The sequence below is a fragment of the Rhipicephalus sanguineus genome, chromosome 6 (assembly GCF_013339695.2).
Source record: "Rhipicephalus sanguineus isolate Rsan-2018 chromosome 6, BIME_Rsan_1.4, whole genome shotgun sequence".
Lineage (NCBI taxonomy): Eukaryota > Metazoa > Arthropoda > Arachnida > Ixodida > Ixodidae > Rhipicephalus > Rhipicephalus sanguineus.
This window is the reverse complement of record NC_051181.1, coordinates 140,494,047-140,514,243: the sequence shown is the minus strand read 5'-3', so window position 1 is coordinate 140,514,243 and position 20,197 is coordinate 140,494,047. Positions and strand designations below refer to the sequence as shown.

The 20,197-nt window shown below is 49.3% G+C and overlaps 1 protein-coding gene across 1 annotated transcript in view; it reads left to right on the top strand.

The window, feature by feature from the left end:
- The window catches only part of LOC119396565 (runt-related transcription factor 3-like), a 399,999-nt gene that overhangs the window by 55,944 nt on the left and 323,858 nt on the right, over window positions 1-20,197 (top strand). Inside the window, 1 exon segment of the mRNA XM_049417140.1 lies at window positions 14,141-14,245. Within this exon segment, the coding sequence (XP_049273097.1) occupies window positions 14,141-14,245 (105 nt within the window).

Here is a 20,197-nt window from a genome sequence, read left to right as displayed (position 1 = left end):
ATTTAACCCGCTCAACGACGACTAGGACGATGACGACGACAACGCCAACTGCGCGGGACTCGAATTGGAATTGCTTGCTCGCGTACAACGCGGGCTGTATATATATGGGCCATACAACCGCCCACGTCTCAGCCCCCTTGGCACAGCTGAGCGCAAATACACGGGAAATTTACTTCGTACGTCTACTTCTCGTTGAAGTCTGCTTTACTCGCCGTGGTGGTCGAGTAGTTGTGGCGCTTGACTGCTCACCCGAAGCTCGCGGGATCGAATCCCAGCCGCGGTGGCCACATTTCGATGGAGACAAAATGCTATTGTTAGGTTTATAGGTTCACGTTAAGGAACCCCAGGTGGTCGAAATTTCGGAAGCCCTCCGCTACGGCGTGTCTCATAACCATATCGTGGTTTTCGGACGTAAAGGCCCAACAATTATTATTACTATACGTTGAAGTCTGCTTAGTCTCGGAGTCATTTAACGTAGGAGGTGGCATCGTATTGAGCTATTCCTGGGGTGAAAAGGATAAACGTGCAGACCCGACGCAGTGTTTCAATTTAAACGCCACGAAGCTTGCTTAGAGTTAGTTAGGTAATAGCAGCAGTATAGTGGATGACACGAGAACAACCTCGTCGCCTGTACACACCTCTTAGTGGTCTGTGTCTGCAGAACGAAGTATTGTACTATGTATGTCAAGGTAATTGTGTTGATGAGAGGTGTATTTGCATGCACAGCACGTCATTTAAGATTTTTTCCCCTATGCCGTGCAGGCTAAAACACACGCTCGAATGAACGTTGTGTGTCTATCTAATATTTTTTAACTGTGCAGTAAGACCCAGACATACGAAGGTCGCACGCACCTCCTTAATGAGAAGGCCTTAAAGGTGTATAAACAGTCTGCCAGAGAGCTTGAGAGTGCTTACTTGTGGACTCTGCTCCATCAAGTTGCGCAGCTCCTAGCTTCTGAAGACAGAGGCTTACCGAAAATGAATGTATAAGGAAACGAGGAAGGTGTATACTAAGAAATGGAGCGGCTGTGAGTAATTAGAACGTCACTGAACAATGCATGCGCACGCATCGTACCGTTCCACGGAACGCTGATGCATGGCGCTGTATAGTTCGGTTACATAGTTTTAAAATGATGGCGAGGGTATTTATAACTAGCTTGGATTCACGTGGCTGGGCTAAGCGTTCGTGCACGCCCCAAGAGAGAAGAGCTGACGACCGGCAGAGGCTACCAGCAACGCAGATATGGCCGTGAGCAGCGCTTATGGAAACCGACTAATTACACAGGCGGCTGCGGACAGAGCCTGTATAAGAACCGTGCGCTATTCCAGCGAAGCACGGTTGGAAGCGGTCACAGCACGCCGGCCGCGAATGCGGAGAAAGAGGCCGAAATTATGAATGAACAAAGTATAAACACGCGTTAATTACCGTACAATATATGAAAACAAAAATGCCGCTTAGTGGCGTAGGTGTGGCCCTGTATAGGTGCCTGGTGTATGCGCCAGATTATTTACATGTTGCGACGGGGAAGGGCGCGTCGCGATGCCATTGCGTTTTGAGCGCACCGTCCCATCTTTCACGGAGAGACGGTGTTTCGAGGCGCAGCAATTTAATTGATTCGACCAACTGCGTCTTTGTATGGTGTAATCTGTATGGGCTGTGATGGTCACCTGACTTCGGACGCTGATAGAACTAGGCTTCTTACTGATCTGAATTGTACTCCGTGATATGTGCGAATATCTACTATCCACTGTTGCATGGAGGTTGATCGCATTGATGGGGAGGATTGGATTTTTCATGGGGTGCCCAGATGGTGAAAGCGACTATCCCTTTGCTAAAGCCAACCAGGAGCGACACGGTATCGCGATGGCGTGTGTTGTGTTCGACACTACAACGTCCTAATATGCTGCAATATACATGTCGCACACCGACCGTCGAATAACGTGCCGCACTTATTACCATTCCTAATTAAACTTTTCCTAACCGCTTAATATCTAAAATTTTTCATAGCGTAGGACAGGTCACTTCTTGTCCAGTCCTGTGAGCTTCCCTATAGGCAAGTGGTATAGGTCCGCTAATATTTTGCTGCAAGTTCGAAGCAGTATAGCTCCACTGATTGGAGTGCAACCGGCATTCAAACTATTTAAGCTGGTGACAGGTTGTGATTGTAAGTACATACCACTGCCGTACGCATGCTTTGCTACGTGCTGGTTTTTAACGTGCTTGGCTTTTTACACATTGATTTAACAGAAAACAAACACGCAGTTAGCATTTGAAAGTAAAACTGATGCTGACCTTTGAGCCAAGGGTATACGTGAACAAGAGGCGCCTTGCTTAGCAGAAAGCTTTAAGTGACCGACTACCACGCAAGAGTGACCGACTGATTCTGTGTGTGCAGTGTCATACGCTATATTTCTATTTCTCTCTCTCTCTCTCTCTCTCTTTCCTCTCCATCTTTAATCTCTCACACCCTGTCCCCATGTGTAGGGTAGCAAACCGGTTGTCCTATACTGCTTAACCTCCCTGCCTTTCCTTCTCTATTATTTCTTCTCTCTCTTTGAGTGCCCTATACTTCATTATTTTTCTGTCTCCTCTCACCCCCCCCCCCCCTGCAGGATAGCAAACCAGATATCTTCTCGTTAACCTCTCTGCCTTTCTGTATTACATTTCTCTCTCTCTCTCTCTCTCTCTCTCTCTCTCTCTCTCTCGGAGCGCACGTCGACAACCTTTTAGGGTGGAGATATTAGGGGAGTAGAGTAGTTCGTTTCCTGTCGTAATGAAACGAATTATACGAGGATGACTAATCGTTCCTCGATGTTATGTGACTAATCGCACGACAGCGGACGGCAAATGGGAGCAGATACTTTTACCGCCGGCAAAACATGGTATACCGATGCGTGGACCAGATTGTACTAATGGCCGCTGAGGGTCTCGTGTCCGCGTTCTTTTCCTCTGTGCGTACGAAAACTCCTTTAAACACGTTTTCTACTAAGACTCCCGTAGCGTATATACCTTCAATCAGCTGCACGCTTTCTGCAATAACGAGAAGATACTTGTATACATGTTTTACGAGACCCTCTTCGATGCAGTGCTCAGAAACAGACGCTCTCGACAACGATAGCGCGGATTGACGGCAAGCAGAGCGTTGTCAGATGAAGTTGATTTTAGTCTGTCAAACATATGAGCCGTGGCGGAAGAGTCGGCTGAACGACTAGGGCGACGAAAACCATCATGAACGGCTGGAACACTGGCAAGTGTTATCATTCGCTGTGGACAGCAATGATAGTGTGACTGTATTTCTAATGTGCCTTCTTTGTCATTCTATTCCCTACTTTCAAGACTAGAAAATCGGTTATCCTTCTGGTTTACTTCCGTAACTTTCCTCTCTTTTCTCTATCTATTACTCTTTTTCACTCCTTTTCTATCCGACGTGTGTATTATCAATACAGCAACATGCCTGACTAGTTGCGGTGATGAGTTAATTACTACGACAAATACAAATAAAAAAGAAACGAAAAAAAAAGGCGGAAACCATGAGACACGAAACATATTTGGCGTGTGTCATTGCGGTAAACGGAGCACATAATCTGTCATGCGGAACTTAAAAAAAAAAAGAAGGATACTCGCTTTAGTTGCGGGAACGCACACCCGAATTACACGGAGGACCGCGTGTCCGGCATGGGTGCCCCCGCGTTTTGACGCCCGCCTCGCGCCCGCATGCACGCATGGCGAAACTGCAGCGGTGACCCGCGGTATCGTTCCGGTCACGTTCCGTGCCCCCTCGGCGTGGTGCATGCGGTACTGACCGCGTGCGCTGGCCATTTGCTACGCACCGCCGCGGACTGACTCGACGGCGGTGGCGGCGCCGACGGCTCGGGTAATTTAGGAACTTTGGGAGCACTTGAGAGGGGGAAGCATTTATAGGTAGGTGAGAGGGGATGGCGTAGCAGCAAAGCTGAGTTTCTCGACAAAATGCGGTGCGCGTACCCCGTATATGGGAGCCCTCGAGTGTATTCAAAAGGGGTAGCCGCGTGCGGAGAGCTCTGGAGAACGCCTCGGTGCGTAATAATGCAAGGAATCATATGGGAGGTAAGCCGGGGTATCCTGAAGCGTTTTTCAGGTTGTCCTAAAGAAAACCGTTTTCTGATGTATAATAGCAGAAAAAGACACACTAGTGTAGTAACGGCGGCGTAGCCAGATTGTTTTTTTTTTTTGGGGGGGGGGGGATTCAATCAACCCTTTATGTATTTTCGATTGTGTGTTGGTATCTGTGCGTGTATAAGTATATACACATGCGAAACTGAAAAATATCGGAGGGAATTGAACTCATCATCCCGTTAAGCCCGTTTCATCCTGTTTCTTTCTTTCTTTCTTTCTGTTCCAAATACTCTATTCGAATAGAAATGTTTTCTATTCCATATATGCACGAGAGCATTACTGCTGTGGTACTAAGACCCAAATAAACGTTTCAACGAAAATGTACACACGCGCGCTTGCTATGCCATACTCTCAATTGGCGTGCTAATGCGTGTTCGCTAAAGCAATCAAGGTATGTACGCGACGTCGATTAAGAAACCGTAGCCTCCGCAAACAAGCAAATGCGTATAATAACATGTACGAAGAGTTGGTTCATCATTCTGAAGGAAATTAGTGGGACGTTTGTAACGACTCCCTTAGATTGAAGATCCTTGCTTGCAAATACATTGGTTTCGCAAGTGATATTCGTCCAGTTTTCGCAACGAATCCACGTATAGAAATCGCAGCGCTCCTCGGTACAACCACGGTTTCGTCTAAGCGAAGCCGTGCCGTTGCGGTGTTTCAAAACGAACGCGCCTGTGCAAATGCCGATAGTATATACAGTGGATGGTTCGCACACCAAAGCGTTCCTTTGCGGTGAACGTCTAGGATAATTACGGCTTCGCCTCGCGGCTGTCGACGATATTCCAGCCGGCTACCGCAGGGTGCACCCTGGCAGAGTGAACCCTAGTGGCCCGCCTTGCAAGGCCGGGCACTCCCATTTCCTGAAACAGACCCACCTCGTATACGCGATCATCCCGGAGTCATGCAAGTGCTCTCTAATCATCGAAGCAGCTAAAGGGCAAAAATGAAACTGTGGCTTGCAAAAGAATGTGGGTGCTTGTGGGTGTTTGAACCCAACGTACCTCATCTACATGCGCGTATAATTAAAATAATAAAAAACGGCATATGAATGCGCATAGGCAGTGGTGTGACGAAGTGCTGCTGGGTCCGAAGTGCACGTGCCCTGCAGAGTTGTATCATTGCCATCGCCTTTGCACTGGAATTTCTTTCTTCTTTCCTTCCTTAAAGCTGCATGTCTCCCTCATCTTTACATCTTGCGTCACATCTTGCATCTTCACATCTTCACGTCCTTGCGTCTTTTTATGTGTGTGTGAATGTGTCTTCCGTGCGCTGCTTCATAAATATCACATCTTCGTTTTCTATCACCGCCTGGACCTCTCGCCTCCATATTTGCATCCCACTAGGACCCTTGCATGGACGACTATATGTGCTGACAAGTGTCATCCTGCGCGGCTTTTAACAGCGGTGATTGTGTCCGTGTACTTCCTTTCTGTCTCTCTATATCATCTTTATCTCGCTAGTCCCTTCTCCCCCCCCCCCCCCTTTAAGTTAGGGTAGCAAACCGGACATTTATTCAGGCCAACCTCCTTGCCTTTCCTCTCTTTCGTATCTGCCTATCTCTCTGTTATCTTGTTGCTGCAGCGTTTAACCTGTAAAAACCATTCCCCCATTTCATCGTCTGATATTCGAGGCTTTCTTTTTCGCCGACAGCACGACACTAAATCGCAGGTTTAACCGATCTCGCTTGTTCATTTTTTGGGGTCGAAAACCTCACCAACAATGCGGCTCTCGAGATTTATTTATTTCTATTATTCGAGGAAGTAACGTGCACGTTGAACGCAACTTTATATAGCACCCCCACTTCGTCCGATCCAGCGCTCGCCCGGCGATGACTTGGAACTATGAGTGATCCTCCGCATTGCACCGAAGCCAGATATTAGGGCTGCGAGAACAACTGGCGAGATTCATACAAAGAAGATAGCGAAAGAAATAAATGACAAGGAGGAGAACAGAAAGGAAAGAAAGAAGAATCCGAACAGCAATGCCCAGTCCGGATCGCCAGCTTAGGGCGGCAATGGCTGCGAAAGGAGTGCTGAAGCTAGCCCGGCAATGGCGTGTCCAGGGAAACGTGCTCGGACGTCTTGCCGAGGAGGGTGGTCGCTTACGCCGCAAGAAAGGGGAGGAGTTGTAAAGGTATTAGAAGTTGGCGGCGCGGTCATTTTGCGGCCGACGATGCGTGTGTGGTGCGGCCACGTTTTTAGCGCTCGCTCGCTCGCTTGCGCAGGCGCGTGCGGCCGCCTTTGTATGTATGTATTTACAGCTATAGCTCTCCCCGTTTATGGGCCGCCGGCTTGTTAGTGGAGGCCCCAAAGATTATCCCCGGATCGCCATCCTAAGTATATATCCCGTGGTACTACGTGTACGTGCTTCGGCGGGCCGCTGCAGCGTCTTGCGCATGTGTGTGCGTATATGTACGCAACGCAAACCGTACGAAAACGCACGCACGCAAGCAGGCACGCACGTGAATGAGACGGATCGGCCGGGCGTGAGGAGCATCGTGCCCCCCTCAGCGGCCGTTTATATCGTACGCTGGGAGAAACAAGAAGAGTTGCCGCGCGGGAAATCGAAGGCTGTACGCATATGTACGGGGCGATGGTGCTTGAGCATGGCGCTGCAGCCTACAGCGGGCAGAGCGGTTGTTGGTACGGGTTTGCCTTCGGTGAGCTGCGTAGCCGAGAAGACAGGAAGGAGAGGAGAAGAGGGGGGTGCTGGTGCTGACCGCGGAGACGGACACGAGAAATCGTGAGCCCATTTGTAAAAATTTCGGCCGTTTTGGAGAAGCTCAGATTAGGGCTATAAAGGGACGGCGTTTTCTTCGGCGTGGGGGGGCATAAACTGCAGCATCGCTCGTGCCGCTGCCCAATGGCACCTCCTCTTGTCAGAAGAGGAACCGCACGTGGTCCGAGAGAAAGATTTATGCCGGGAGGAAACAGAAACACAAATAAAAAAGAAACGGAGCGAGAAACCGACTAGGAACGAGCGTCAGTACACAGACGAACACGCGGAAGGCGATGCGAGTGATTTGCGAAGAAGCAGCTTGGAGGTAATCTGCGTTGCGTGCGTCCGCAGAGAGCGAGCACGCATTTCGCCGCCCGCGGAAATCTGATGGCCTGTCTGCGGTATAATGCAACGAAAATGTGGACACTTGACGCTCGTTTAAGCTGTCGGAGTCCGCGAAGTGAATGCCAGATTGTACTTCGGCCACGGTGTTAGAATAGGTTAGGTGTACCGACGTTCCGCCTCCGCCGCGCAGCCTCCTCGCCGAACATGGGGACGCGCTTCGCGTGTTTTCCGACAGGCTGCGCTGGGTGTATCGAGGCTTCAGGTCAGCCGCTTCAACGGGGGCCGCGTCGCTTACAAAGCTGCATTTGCGACAACTCTTCAACTGCTGGCCGTTCCTTTTTTATCAGGGTAACCGCACATATCAATCTGATTGGAAAGTAAATGCACAACATCAAGAAATTCAGTGGCGGTAGCCAATAGATGGAAATACGTAGGAAATATAGCTTCTGCGAATAGCGATAATGAGTTTACAGGTGAACACGAATTTCAAAAATGTTTTAGCTCGTGCACAAATAAGGCCACCGTGGCAAATTGGTTGAGGCCGCCGTGACAAACTGAGTTAATAATAACATCTGGTGTTTTACGTCCCAAAACCACGATATGATTATGAGAGACGCCGTAGTGGAGGGCTCCGGAAATTTCGACCATCTGGTGCTCTTAACGTGCACTGACATCGCACAGGCCTCTACCATTTCGCCTCTACCGAAATGCGACCACCGCGGCCGGAATCGAACCCGCGACAACGGAACACCGTGCCCACGACCTTCGGGTCAGCAGCCGAACACCTTAGCCACTGGTCAACCGTGGCGGACCCGAACTGGGTTAGTCAAAAAGAAAAAGGTATTCCCTGAAAAAGAAAGCGGGGGTGAGGGGGGTTGACGTCTCTCTATATGATGCTTGTAAGAAGAAAGCAACACATTTGACAATGGTAGGTTAGAAATTCCTTTCATGGGTTGTCGTTGTGCATGCACCATATCGCATGGATTCAAGCAGCCGCCCACGGTGTTAATTGTTCAGCCGCCTTTGCAACGTTTACACGCGTGCTAGCTGGCGCGTGGTAGTGAAGGTTAACGTCCGTTTACCGACCAATCCATCATGACTCACCGATGTGCCATTCTGATTCTGCCTCTCGTTATTCGTCACAGACATGCTGTTTGTTGCAGTAGCAGAAGAAGAACTTTGTGCCCTGCTCTAGGTGCACAAACGTGAAATGGTCGTGCCCGTTTCCTTTTCAGCGTCCTAACCATTTGCTTTCCAGTTTCTTCTTTCGGAAATGACAGGAATTGAGAGTGACACCATATTCCGTGACGTCACTGCCTGACCCGTTAAAACTAACACGCCAAACCAAACGCCTGCCGCCTAAATGCTAGCCTATTTGAAATAGCTTATCCTTGTTCATCGTGTCCTTATTTACACAACTTATATTGTCCAGATGGGCAAGAAGTGCTCTTTGCCGCGATGCATCTCGGGCTACAAATCGTGCACTTCGGCTATCCGAGCGTTCGTGGGTCGCTCTCTGGGCGGTCCCTTCACTCTTTTTTTTTTCCACGTGGCTGACGTGGAGACGTGTTGTCAGCAAGTATCTCTCTTGACTTGAAGTATACACTTACATGAACAGCTTGCACGTATACCCTTGCCACGTTTATGTATACATGCATCGCACTTTTTTCACTCGACCTTTAACATTCGTCACTGGCTTCGATTTGCCACCATCGTCAACCTTTATCGATTCAAACACTGCACGATAACTCGTGCTATTGTTTTCAAAAGCCTGCAGGGAAAGGCAGCAGAGTTTACACGCGACCACTATGCCTAGACGGAACTTGTGTGCGTAGGATTTGTATGGAATAGCTTTGTCAAGCAACAACGTCATTACCGCTAAGACAACGCGGTGGACGCACTTATGGGAACGTATATGTTTGAATTAATAAAATAGACCATCAGTTAACCAGTATGCTGTGGCAGCCTCCTCTTCCGCTAATCGAGACCAAAACGAGTTCATTGCGCCAACGTGGGTTCCGGGCTAGCACGACGCTTCATTAAGGCGAAAGCCTTAGATGCCTCATCAAACGCCAAAATTGACCGTCGACGTCAACATGAGGGATGAAAAAAATCAACATCACGTGATGACGTAACCATATGACGTCACCACGTGACGTCATATATCACGAAATCTTGTGACGTCATCATGACTTCACATGACGTGACGTCCCGTGTCGACGTCATGACATGACATCGTCGCTTAGTCGAAGGTGGGCCGATCGCGGAGGCGGTGCAAAACCAGATGACGTACAGAAAGCTTGCAATGCCTCCGATACGAAGAGAAACCACGTTAGGTGCAGAAAGATTTCGGAGGGGGGCGGGGTGGGATCAATACATCGACTGATGAGAAAAAGAAGATGGCTTACGCCTTCGACTGCAAGCGATCTCGTGAGTTTTCTTTACTGACGAAATGACAACGCCGATGATGCATTCTGCGAGCCACACCGGCGTTGCTCACATTTCCTCATACTCCTCGTGGCCGCGGCCTCACGCAACGCAGATGGCGTGCGATCTCCCATGCCGCGGGAGCGCGCGCAACCTAACATAACCGCTCGTTTTCTCTTCTCGGCAAAAACAACCAACAAGGAGGGGCATCTCGCATGCGGCCGCGCGTTAGGGAGGAGATACACAAGAGAAGCTTGCACGAAGAAGGAAGGGAGGTGAGCATGTGGGTGAAGGAAAAGGAATAATTTAATGGCACTCCCGGACCGGTAAAGGCGTCCCCGCTCTGGGTTCCTCTTCTTCTTCTTCTTCCAATGGAGGTGCCACGCTGTCCCCCGTCTATTATTAATGCGGGATTAATGGTAATGACACGCCGCATGGAGAGAAGCGTCGAGCGACGCGGCCGCACATCCCGAAGTCACCTGCGCCGCGTGCCCCAAGCTGAGCGCGCTCTTCGGGAGGTCAACTGCACGACGTCCCCCCCAAACAGCGGCTTCTCAGCGATCGCATGCCCTTCTTTTAATATCGCTCGCTTCTATACTGCTTCTTCTTCCTCCGCATCGTCTTCTTTTGCTTACCCGTACCTGGCTGTCTTTCTTCTCGCATACTTTGCGTGTGTTCGTTTTCTTTAGGTTTTCGAAGATCTGGCGGTGCTGGGAACACTATGCGATCGTTCCCGAGCGGAGCCGGCCACGCTGATAGATTAAAAATGGCTACCTTTCGCTCCTACCGCCACAACGTCCTCCTCTCCCCCCCCCCCCCCCCGCCTCTGTCCCGTCGCTTACCCTTTCCACATCGCCCTGAGGTCATACGTGCTCTCTTCGAAAGACCTTATTGGCCCGAACGACGTCGCTGATCTCTCTCTCCCTCTCCCCAAATAGCAGAGACAAGTACGGCACGGTCTACTGACGTCGAAGAGGACGCGGTCGCCTCTGGCAGTGAACACGCATATGTAGCATCTATCAATGCGGCCTACCCGAACGTACAGGGCGAGCCCGCACACTATAGCACCATGCAAGCACCCCTTTTGCACGCCCCGCAAATTCTTCGAAGGTACCGGACAAATATGTAACGTACAAACAACGGGTCTTCAACTCGCTCGCTTCCCTTCCTCGCGCAACTTCTTCGTAAGCGCCAAGCGTACATCCGTCTTGCGTTCTCTGTCGCCTTCTTGCTTCAAGCCGAGAGAGAGTGCGCGTGTGTGTGCGTCCATAAGCGCATGAACATGTTTGGCGCCTACTGTTTCGCTACGCTTGGCGTCGGGAGCGTGAGAAAAGGTTCTGGGAAGGGCCGCGGCAGCTACTGTGTGGAGCGTGGAGCGCTAACTTATAAATAGTGCGTCAATGGCGCATCTGTGTATACGCGGCGCCGGCGGCGCCGCTCATGTGGACGATTTTGTTTCGGACCCCGCGATTGAACTTCCCGCCGCCACTGCTGGATCGAACATTGCTGCATGCAGCCACGGCCGATAATTGCGGACGCAACGAGTTCGGTTTGTGTCCTGTACGCGGAAAAAGGGTTGCCGTGCGCGAGGTGCGAAGTAGCGCGTGTGCCGTACGGTCCCGAAGCGAATCGCTGACTGGAGGGTGGGAGGGGTCATGCGAATCGTATGCGCGTACGCGTTGTCCTCAGCTGCGAATGATTTGCCATCGGCGTTTCGGACGCAATTACTTGTCGCTCGCGAGGGAAACGTTTTCTCGCGTGCTCGTTTAATTTGTTGCGCGAGAGAAGGAAGGTACGAACGATGTCGAGTTGTGTACTAGTCATGGAGGTAGTCAATAGAGATATATGGACACCACGGGCACCTTCGCGACATGATCTGCGTGTTGTTCACTCGGTTATTTGCATAACGTTTACGCGATCTTAGAACTGTATACACACCTTTCCGGGTGCTTTCCAAGCTGTCATTGTATAGAATTGCCCAGAGCAAAGGCACGTCGTCTGAGTTGCGTAGATGTTGTTTGTAAGTAAAATAATGACTATAGCATTGACTTAGGTGGAGTTTGGCTTTTTCTCCATGAACATGTCATATACGACAGAACTCAGCTTTAAAAACGATTGCTGCTTCCTCGGCAGGAAGCGTTTACCCAGAGAGACTGAGTTGTTCGTTCACGCAATGCACGAATGACGGGAGAATGAGTATTCATGCAGCGTAACGCATCAAATTCTTCTGAATGCAAAACCCTATTCGTATGACTAGTATTACTTCCATTTCGTTACCAATGATAATGGAACGGACACCATAAGATACATTACGAGCTGGCACAAGTCCGACTTAAGCTTCTGAAGAACAGAACCTCACTCTTCTGTTATGTCATTATTTTCTTATATGTTCGTGCTACATGAAATATGGGGATGACTACGCTGCCACGCCCACGAACTCATCATTTTATAAGCACAAAGCTGAGAAAATTAATAAAAACTGGGGCCGTTGAAATGGTTTTGGGATATTAGCATAAGAAGCAGCGAACGAGCTCCCAAGCTCGCTGCACCGATACGCGAAGCAGCAGTCGCCATTCAACGCATTTTCTGTAATCAGTTTCACTGCAACCTTATACTCCCTCTGTATACACCGCTGAGGTTGCCCACATATTTCAATTGCTACAGGGAGTCAAGTTGTAAACATTGCTTCAAAAACACGATGTATAGACCTTAGAAGAATGGACTGTTGGGCGAGTTGGTATTCCATTATCAAGAAAACTGCGCAAAAAACGTGGACGTAAGGAGAGAGGAACAGCACAAGCGCATGCGAGAGTAGAGACCTTATGCGTCATTTCACTGAACAGCATCTCAACGTGTACCACGGTGAAACTGATGACTCAGATTAACTGATTCTCACATTAATGTCGTTGCAAAACCAGAGCTATTGCTTAGCTACCTTTAGCGTAGCTAGACAACATTGCAAGCATCCGAAATTCATAGGGTGTAGCAGAGCGGCTGATCATTGGATCGCGATAAATTTCTTGCGCGATTGCTACCGCAATATCTGCGTCTTACGTTCACAGACAGATATTAAGCACCACGCGCTCACCTGTCGCTAGCTAAGCTGGCGCCTCCCTCCGCAAGCACAGTTCATACCATGCCACCACACATCTTCCGCCCGCGGTATAAGGTCGCTGACTGTGGATCGGGCAGCTACAGCGTCGTCGCCTCGTTTACCTACTACTACCTCGAGCAAGTGAGGCAAGGGAGGATAGACGGTTACGGACGAACGCGAAAAGCGTGGTCGGGAGCTTCCCCAAGAGGGGGGCGAAAAGGCGATAAGGAAAGATCTACGGCGCGTCGGGACGTTAAAGAGCCTGTCGTCCGGCGCGCCAACGCAAACACGCGCGCTCGCGCGGCTTTCTTCCTCTTCCCTACACGACGGCAACCGGCGTCGACGACACAATCGCCCTCGGAACGCTGCCTCTCGGTCCTCGGCCCGAACCCGTGTTAAACAGCGTCAACAACACTTGCTTCCCGCACTGGGAAAAGAAGGAAAGACAAGACAAGAAAGAAAGAAAGAAAGGAAGAAGGAATGGCGGGAGACTCCCTGGAAGGGGAAGCGCTGAGACAACTCTCCTGGTCTCTGGTTGCCTGCCCGCTTGAATCCTCCGTGGTGGAAAAGGAAGGGGGGGGGGGGCGTGCCCGGCGACGGACGGTGCATTCAGGATCAGCCTCTGCTCTTCTCGAGCAACGGAGACGAGTGAGCGATCTTGTTCACTCCGTCTGTAAACTTTTTCTTTTGCTTCTTCGGTATAGAAGGGGCCATTTCAAGTCGTGTTTTCCCAAATATCAAAGAAGCTATAGTGTTCGCAGTGGGTTTTAGAGGGGTGTGTAAGGTCGTACAGGAGTTTGTACTACCGAACCGAACCCCCGGGTGGCAGCCGCAGTTCGGTCAGAGTTGTTTACCCAAAGCTTGTTGTGCGGACTGTCGTCGCGGCTTTTCTTGCGGGAAACCCGGGGAACATGTCCAGACTTGGGAAGTGTGTACACGTTTTACAGCTGAGCCGTATGGGGGCCGAGGAGTAGGGAGGGATTATACTAAGCACGGACGTACACGTCTACAGGGCACAAAGGAAATAACTTGCACATGCTCTGAATATTTGATGTTCTGTGGTGCGTGCGGTCGAATTTGAGAGCGCGGTGCGTCGTCTTCTCGGAAAGTCTTGATGTCTTTTTGCGCTCAGTAGGGGTTCTGTGTATCGGTGGCGTTAACCCTTTCCAGCATCAGTTTTCCAACGCACAGTCGATTACAGCTGAAGCAGCATGCACGCTTTGTGGATAGTTGTAGAAGTGTATACGTCTCTTGCTGTGCGTTTGTGACTACGAATGGTAACATGAAGTGGCACCCTCTTTGTGGTTTATGTGCCTTGTTTCTTCGTCTATGTTTGTTGCCGGGAACAATGCTTACAGCTGTGGTTTCTTCTTTCTCTCTCTCTCTTCTCGATGCAGGCAAGAGCTTCACCATTACCATCACATTGAGCACGAACCCGCCGCAAGTGGCCACGTACACCAAGGCCATCAAGGTCACCGTCGACGGACCCCGGGAACCACGCAGTAAGACGCGTACGTACTTCCTCGAAAGACAGGACCGCGGCCACCAGTGGCATTCTTTTTTCACACGATTCCATTTAGATTCCATTCCGCGTTGTATAAACCATACAGGTCGTGAGCAGATCTCGCTCATCTCAAAAACTATAATGTAATAATTATTAAAGTTTTACAACCCAAAACCATGATATGATTATGAGGGACGCCGTAGTGGAGGGCTCCGGAAATTTCGACAACCTGGGGTTCTTTAACGTGCACCTAAATCTAAGTACACGGGCCTCTAGCATTCTGCCTCTATCGCAATACGGCTGCCGCGGTTGGGATTCGATTCCGCGATCTTCGGGTCAGCAGTCCCATGACCACTAGACCCCCGTGGCGCCGTGGTGAGTTGAACTCACAAGCTTCGCAGCGCATAGATTCCTGTGGGATGAGACATTAATTTAGTAAGTCATATCATGATAAACTGAAAATCTGTTCGAGTTGCAGAAATGGTAATGCAGTATACGTCACGCATTTCTTCGAAAGCGTCCTTAACCATCAGGAGGGGTCGCTCACTGCTCCTTGACCATGGCTATTTCGTGCAAAGTTCGCAAAGAATGGAATCGCCAAAAAAGAATGCTAACTGGAATCGTGCCCTATAAGAAAGCAGGAACGGAATACTTTACGCACGTGGCTGCTCGTTTCTATAAGGAAACGAGATAATTGGTCCGAATATAGTCCAGCTCTGTATCTCCATTCGGTTTATGAAGCTTAACGTCGATACTTAAGCACGTTATATATACCTCACCCTCAGCAATATATAGATATTACTAGGAAAGAGTGATAGATTCAAATCAGATACTAGATTGTTCCTTGTTTCTCTTTCTTTTCTTCAAGCATTCTGCTCACTGAAAAACGTTTTCCTTGCCAAGTATGTTATTGTAGTAGATTCGAAATACAGGAGCTGCTCCGTATTCAAACTTCCGCGAGAACTATATGAGAGAAAGACAGCAGCTCATGTTAAAAACGACTCGTAATGTACAGAACGTGCTGTCTTATTTGTTGATCATACAACAAATAAGATTATAACTTTGACATTAAAGGCTGTACATTAAGTAAGATCATACAACAAATAAGATCATAACTTTGACATTAAAGGCTGCTGTGGCTGCATCGGATTGCAGGCGTCGCATTGAAGCCGCCCTCAAGTACAGGTAAAACCCTTAACGTGACTATAGGGTAGGCGTTGAGAGGTTGGAAGCAACTTCAATTTCACTTGACGGCGGGAGCGGACATCTACCGCAGAGCTGTGTACAACACACACAGAATAGAACTCCACAGCCTGTACGTTGACAATCGCTTAAATAGAAGAAACTAAGCGTTCAATAGAAAATAACAAATGCGTCGTCAGATCCGTACACCAACTAAGCCACAAGAAAAGGGAGTTGTTTATTAGCAATTACGTCGTCGAGTTCTGAAGTTTTTGACATCGAAGCGATAACATATCCTGCGTACTGCACCTTTCAGTGCAATTACGTATAAGATGGCAAGACGGTGCAAAAATAGGCAAAGGGCACAAAATTTAGGTGTGCTATAAATGCTAAATGCGTGGGCATACAACTTCTTCAAGGCATCAAGCTTATTCACGCGTTCACAAGCGTATTAGAAATACCTTCATTTAGATTATCTGGCCCCTAAGCCGTGCGGTTTTTCATTGTGGTGTCCGGAAACGCGGCCACAAGCCACTACGGAGTTAGGAACACGACTCAGCCGCAATTGGTGGCCCCGTGCGTCTTTTGATTTATGTGTGCTCGTATATAACTTAAGGATAGATAAGCCACCTTATATAAATATAGCACTGGGGATACGAGCTGGCGTGGACGGCGATAAAAAGTTGGCATCACACGTTGCGCCCAGCGTTTACGTATACGGTCGCGAGGGAATTCGAAATTGGAGCCGGCCGCGGGCCACCGCCGACGCGTGGTCCACCTTTAATCAAGTGTCGTCGTCGTCGGATGCAGCCGAACTCATTTATGGCTCGGGAAGATTAATTAGCGCCACCTTTCCCCCTCTCTCATCTACGCGTGGAGTGTACCTCTCGCCTCCTCACCTTTATCAACTACTCCAGGCTCGGCTCCCCCCCCCCCCCCAACTCTTCTATACACCGCGCCCCTGCACGAGGGCCACACATATGACAGTTCCGTCGGCGCAACCGTTCGATATACGATGACTCTCAGGTCCGTTGGTGCGCGTCGGTATGAGGAGTGTGCGCGAAAGTGTGAATTGTATGCGCGAAAGTTAACTTACGTGAATGTGTGGAGAGAGAAAAAGAGAAAGAGGGACCGAAAGACATGGAGTGTTAATTAGACGCACGTCCGATGGTCTACTCTTCACTGGAGTAAGGAATTCATGGGGGAAGACAGAAATAGAAGGAAAGAGAGAGAGAGATACAGAGAGACAGTACTAATAGCGCATGCACTTAAAGGGACTGTCTACCGTCCTTCATCGCTTGTCTGTTTTGTACCGCAATAGAAAGCGTACCGTCTGAAGTGTCCAACCTTGTAGCGGTTTCTCTGGAAAGTGAGTAGAAATTTTTAAAACAGAATTCTTCGATCTGCGTTCGGTCTTCTTCCATTGGCGTGAAACATGCCCACAACACTGGTTGGTGGACGCGATGGCGATTGTAGTGCCGGTAAAAATTAAAACCGAAAGCACATGTGACTTCTGTAGGATGATGATGATGATGATGATGCAAACTTTATGCTAACTTCTGTAGGATTACTTTATTTTCGCTGAACACTAATGTAATGAATGTAACAGTCTTTTTCAGCGCGCTAGTGGTTAAATGAAGCCTTATTGTACGATTACAGAACACTTGTTTTGCTGTAATCGCAGTCTATGCGTTTATTTTAGCCCTGCTGCCGCCATCCAAGCCAAGTTGCTTCATCAAAAAGAGACGATAAATGCACGCCTTCACAGTGCAGCACATGCGAGACATCCTAACAACAATACGGCGGCACGGTACGACCAGCGCGGAGGGCCGCATGGCATAGCGCATGAGTTGAGGCAGACGAAATCGAAGGTGCCGCAAGCAGCGCCAAGACGCCTGTTTGGATGCGTGATGAAAAAAAAAGCAAAAAATTACTCTCTGACGCAACCGAAAGCTGCCTCAAGTGCGTAAAATACAATTTCAAGTTATACATGCTTGGTTTTAAGCAAAATGAGTCTACCTGCGAGGATTTCTTGTCATACCAGTAGATTGACCACATCGCTGTTGGGTGACGCTAGCGGTCATTCTTTCATGATTTTCAATATCAAAGTAAAAATATAATTCTTTTTTATGGGGAAAAAGCATGCTCGTTGCCGCCGATGTGACGAACGATCTTTTCATTTTCACCACAATCAGAAATTTTTTTCCGAGCGGTAGACAGTCCCTTTAAAGTTGCGCATAAAGCCTGTCAACATTACGTAAAGTCGACAGACTTGATGTAAACATACGCACGTCTGTAGACAGATCTTACGTAAGGTCTGTCAACTTCACGTATACGCTCTCGACGCCTTCGTTGCTTTCTGCGTCATCAACGCACACGGTCACACGAGCGCAAGCTCACAGGGCGTGTTCAATGGTCCTTTCTCCCGCAAGTGTCGCATGCATAGGTATGTCAGTGCGAAAATGCACGTGGCCTCACAAGAATACATTTTTTTTCTCGTTGCGATATTAAGAAACAAACCTCTGTATGCCTATGCGCATACAAGACATTATGTGTACAAGCTTCTCTTTACAGTAAACATCTATTCCGAGTCGAGTTTTCTGCAACGAATTTTGAAAGCGCCGGAAACGTGGTGCTGTTAACTTGATTCATTATTATTCTTTTCACTTCGTGAACACGAGAAAACGCGTCCGAATTACCAACATTGAAACGGTGAAAAGTGCGTCACTCATTTGTACGTTTTCTTCGCCTTGTGTTCCGCGCCTTGCATTCCACGCATTGTGTTCCACTTCGATTACGCGGAAGCCACGGTGCGGTGAGATGGTAGCAGCGGCTACACAAATGCATTTGAATCACCAAGAACCCGCAGCGTCCTCCTCACGCGTCGCACGATCGCAGATTGGTCGTCACCAGGATGTGCGCATGCTCCTTAACGTCGCCTCCTTCTCCCGGAACGTGCACGTAGCACACACGAACATGTACACCATAATCACCCTCGCAATGGAGCTCCATACCGCAGTGGCACATACATACGGGCATCATGCGTGAGCGGCCGATACCAGGACGGCCAAAATAAATTGAGAGGGTGGACGTGTATGGAGCCCCTGGCAGCTAGCAAGGGCGGGAACACACTGCCTCTTTTACAATTTGGCGCGAAGCGCATTGCGATGGAAGCCTCATTTGTGGTGTTGCTCTCATTAGCTACCCGCTGCATGTCGGAACCAGGACGTATAGAGGCGGGAGTGACAACGGTAAGCCTTGCCGCGCCGACCGGACAGGAAACGATAGACCGACGATATACCCGGACTATAAGTAATAACACGCTATAGGAGAATTGTGGTACCCGCAGAACGTGCCGTGCTGCCGGCAGCCTCGTGGTCTGCGTGGATGTTATGTGCACGCTCTCTGCAACCCAGAGCCGTGCGACCGCCACGCCGGTTCGACTAAAACGTCCGGGCGCGTGTTGTTGTCTATAGCGCCCGTGTGCAAGCGCACAGTCGAGGTCGTGACGTGGTGCTTATAAAGACGAGAGCCGCGCAATGCGAGGCGGCGGCGACCGGCGGCTAATGCTGTCATTTGCGGATCGAGAGCACGCATGCACGGTTCTGGAATTACGCTCGCAGGGCGTCGTGATAGGGGGGAGGAGGCGGCGACGTCTATATGTGACTTTCGAGACTGAAGCCACATAGGCTCCTTGATACGCGCGCAACCTCCTGGTTAGGACTTCAGATCACTTGCTCTGGCTGGCGTTGGTATACAGTGACGTAGGTGGTAATAATCGTAATAATTTAGTGCGGTACATAAAAACGTCAAACGTTTGATATACGAGAAAGTAGTAATGAAGGACAGCCAGGACAGCCTGTGGTCGCCTTCGGCTTGCCGACCAGCAATCAAGGCGCATTACGAAGGGCTGTGAAGGTAATATCGGCTCCTTGGCACTATATTATCAATATATTTTTGTAAAATTGAAGGCAGTGAAGCAAACGTGAGATGCTTTGGTAGCCACACTAACCCGTCATGGTTCCGACACTGCATATATAGACCGGCGTTTCACTACATTGCGCTTGAGGACTGTACGGAAGACTTACGTCCAGGACGTCCATATGCATACGGAAGGTTTGGAAAGTTTAAATTTGCTATCTTACGGGGCCTATCTTTCTATACAAGACACATCAGTTTAATGGTGACGGAGAAGCAAAAGTAGATTAAAATCTTTATGCCGAATTTCTCTGCCTGGCCATAAGAATACTGCCTCTGGACCTTCACACGACACACATATGCATCGGTTCATTACGGACTGTAGTGTTTCCTGAGACTTCATCTACAGTGCCTAGAATACTTCTTGTCTGACGGCATGATTATTATACTACATGCGCCATAGAAAACGGAGGATAAACTGTAGTTAACGGATGTCGCTACAGTATTAAAGCATGCATCGAACGATCGGTACAAGCGTCAAGCGTCCAAGCGCTCGATATCGAGCGTTATCGCAAAAGCGTTCGCGAGTCAAATTGCGAGCTTTTTCGAGCTCCACCTTTCCCGCCAATAAATGGCGCGATTGTTACCGCCGCGTATACGACATACACGCTTATTCCCACATTCTTACTTGCGTACACGACGAGACGACCTCCTCGGCAAATATCGAGACACACGTAGTACTACACCCGCCCGTCCGCAATACAGTAGTATCACGCTCGCACAGCGAGGCGGGGACCGGCGGCGAAACGGTAGCCGCACCGCGATAGGCGCCGACGACAACGGCAGGGCT